This window comes from Rhea americana, unplaced genomic scaffold (assembly GCF_003343005.1).
Source record: "Rhea americana isolate MKP2758 unplaced genomic scaffold, rheAme1 scaffold_227, whole genome shotgun sequence".
NCBI classification, from domain to species: domain Eukaryota; kingdom Metazoa; phylum Chordata; class Aves; order Rheiformes; family Rheidae; genus Rhea; species Rhea americana.
The window spans coordinates 69,080-72,155 of NW_028186343.1; the positions used below are offsets into that span (position 1 = coordinate 69,080).

Below are 3,076 nucleotides of genomic sequence, written 5' to 3' on the forward strand. Positions count from 1 at the left end.
AAAAAAAAAAAAAAAGAAAAAGGCTGCTGAAGTTAAACTAAGAGTCATAAAAGCACGCTCCTCAAGCTCTTCAGCTTTTTATTCCCATGCAAGTGTCCCAGCTGCCTCTAAAGCAGGAGGGGGAATAGCAGTACTTCAGGAGCAAAGCAGCTGACAGCACCTCACCTGGAGCTAGAAGGTTGTCTCCTCCTTGCTGGAGGGCAAGGCTCCGATTTCCCAGAGTCTCCTGGGACAGAGGAGGAGAAGAGGCGAAAGCCTAAAATAGGCAAAAGGCGTAAAGAGAATTTTAGCCAAAATATACAAGAGTGAAAGCAATCAACAGTAATCTCTCCAGGAGGTGCCACTGCTGTTATCTTCCTATTGATAAAGTGCTGGACAGCAATTATTTGGGACTGAAAAAATCTGAGAGAAAGCAGTTCAGGCAGAGATCACAACATCCACATGCCATTCCGTAGTGATATTAGCACATATTCTTCTACTGGAAGTGCTCTTTGATTAGTTGTGTGTAAAACTAGCACCAGATAGGATCCATGCGCTTATTTAACTAACAGTGTCAGAAGAGAGCCACAATAGCTGCGACTAGAACTCACCATCATCTCCAGAGTCAGACTCTTCCACAGAAGTTTGTGAGGGTCCTGATGAATCCTTCATAACAGTGATAAAACTAAGCAGAAAACCACAGTCAGATAGGTTTGCGCAGCCAAACTGAGCTAAAGTTGGATACTTCTAGGAAACAAGACTGTAGGGAAACGTTACATAGTTTCTTACTTTTTCCTAGTGAAGTCGTTTCATTTTCCCACCTTCAGAGCACACCGTGCCTTCGCCCCTTACCAACACATGCCGCAGGAATGACTTGTGAGCAATGCTTCAAAAAGCCAACTCTGAGCACCAGGAACTCTAGTTCTCAGAGCTGTATTTACACAATAAAGACGGCAGCAGCCCACAGTCAGGTGCAGCTTCTGAACACTGCGTGCTGCCAGCACAACCCTGAATCAGGTAATGATTTAGACTGTAAGAATAAATGAAAGATTTTCATGCCAGCTCTTAAGCTGTGAAAGTGCTAAAAGACTTAAATTCTGCTTTTTCCTATCCACATGTTGACCACAGAAGCAAATGGAAACAGGCTGTACTGCACGTGAGGTCTGCACCAGCGGAGCGCAGCACACAGGCCAGGTCGGTTCACAGAGAGCGGAAGCTTGCAGGAGATACAGTAACGAAGGGGACAGGAAAAGAAGCAATTTCTCCTTCATGTCCACCTTGCACTCAAATCTTTAATTTCCCATTTTCAGAATGCAGAAGCATCAGTGTTACTTTACCCCCAGAATATTTAATAGCGCATGCGAATACCCGTCTAGCATTGCTCCCAGTTTCTTTGCGACATGTGCTCTGAACTCTGGCGTGGTCTGTAGCTCATTCCCATCCTCATCATGACCGTTCACCTTGCGTCTGTTAAAATAAGAACAATGATTAGCTTTTTTCAAGGCCAATGGGATCTTCTGCTCTCATCCACACAGGAGATAAGCAACTGTAAAATGTCCTAGCCTCTAGTAACTAATTCCTACTTAGTTGATAGGGAAGACTGCTAAAAAGGTGCAGTAGCTCAGCAGCATCAATTCAATGCCCAGGAAAGAGCTGAATGCTACTTAGCCGTCTCCAGGGTGGTTAATGATTGGGTGATTTTCTCACTGAGAGCCAACAAAGCAAACAAATGATGTCAAGACATTCCTTCACTTGCAGGCAGTTCCTAAAGAAAATAATTTTGGGATACATTACATAGATGCCCCAATTCATGCAGCATCTGTCCTGGAGAGAGGATTTTAAGTTACCAGGCAGAAAGTCTTAGACACCGAGTCTACARCAATGTTGTAAACCTGTGTAGGACAACCTCACCTTCATTGCAAGGTTTCCAATCCAGGTGCTGTTTTGCCAGCTGATAAGTATCCAACTTTGCAACTGTTAGCGTTTTTTGAATTTGTCTTTCTACATATGACTCTCTATTTCTAAAAAAATAGAAATTTCATCATATATCATCGTACTAGTTCCTACATAGGGCCCTTGCAAAGTTGGCAAGTTCCTGATAGTCTGAACTGAGGCTGTAATTGAAAGCAGTAAAAGCTTTCAACTTCTACGTGGACCTGCCACTAGAGGGATGAGAAATGCACTTAAAGAAGAGCTGTTAGCTTTTTTGGGTTTAAGGACCATGCCAGGTGACAGCTGGCCAGTCTCCAAGCGAGAGCAACACTTTTTGGCAGGAARCACCCCAAGGCATTAACGGCAGGCAGCGCGGGCACACTGCTGCGCTGCGTTTTTCTTCACTGTAGCAGAATTTTGAAACAAGAAGCAGAAATACCTCAAGCTGGGCTGAGCCGACTGCGACCGATCCTTTTTAAAACCACCTGACAGAGAAAGGAAGCAAAAAAGCAAGTTAGAAGCCCTGTGACCGCAGGCCCTTAGTCCTGCTTCCCGCACCGAGATTTTGCGCTATAAAACTCCGGGGAGGGAGGAAGGAACCTCCCCAGGGGGCTGGTGGTACCCGGGGTGGGGGGAGCCAGGAGGGCAGCAGCGCTCCCGGCCCGGCCCGGCGCGGCCCGGCCCCCCATGCCTCGGGGCAGCGAACGCTGCGCGGGGGCCGCGAGGAGGCCGCAGCCCAAACCGGCGGGAGCGCAGAGCCCGGCTGCCGCCGCCCCTCACCGCCAGGCGGCCCCGTCCGCGCCGCCGCTGGCGCCGCCGCCTGCACGGCGCAGTCCCAGGCGGCCTCCCGGAACCGCTCCGCCGCCGCCGCATCGCCGCTGCTGTCCGAGTCCGAGTCCGAGTTCGCGTCCAGGCCCGAACCACCCCTGGGCGCCGCCATGTCGAGACCACGCCGGCCGCGGGGCACGCTGGGAGCTGTAGTCCTGCTGCTCCAATCCGGCCGCGGGGCACGCTGGGCGCTGCGGGCCGGCCGCGGGGCACGCTGGGAGCTGTAGTCCTGCCGCTCCAATCCGGCCGCGGGGCACGCTGGGAGCTGTAGTCCTGCCGCTCCAATCCGGCCGCGGGGCACGCTGGGCGCTGCGGGCCGGCCGCGGGGCACGCTGGG

General features: G+C 51.1%; 1 protein-coding gene across 1 annotated transcript in view; it reads right to left on the reverse strand.

Annotated features, from left to right (window-relative positions):
* Positions 1 to 2,875, reverse strand: part of CUNH12orf43 (chromosome unknown C12orf43 homolog) — a 4,942-nt gene extending 2,067 nt beyond the window's left edge. Inside the window, exons 1-5 of the mRNA XM_085305761.1 lie at positions 2,692 to 2,875; positions 2,351 to 2,396; positions 1,348 to 1,446; positions 591 to 664; positions 166 to 256 (exon numbers count right to left, since the gene is read on the reverse strand). Coding sequence (XP_085161887.1) covers positions 166 to 256; positions 591 to 664; positions 1,348 to 1,446; positions 2,351 to 2,396; positions 2,692 to 2,851 — 470 coding nt within the window. The 5' untranslated portion in view covers positions 2,852 to 2,875. The remainder of the gene's footprint in view (positions 1 to 165; positions 257 to 590; positions 665 to 1,347; positions 1,447 to 2,350; positions 2,397 to 2,691) is intronic.
* Positions 2,876 to 3,076: the final 201 nt, after the last annotated feature.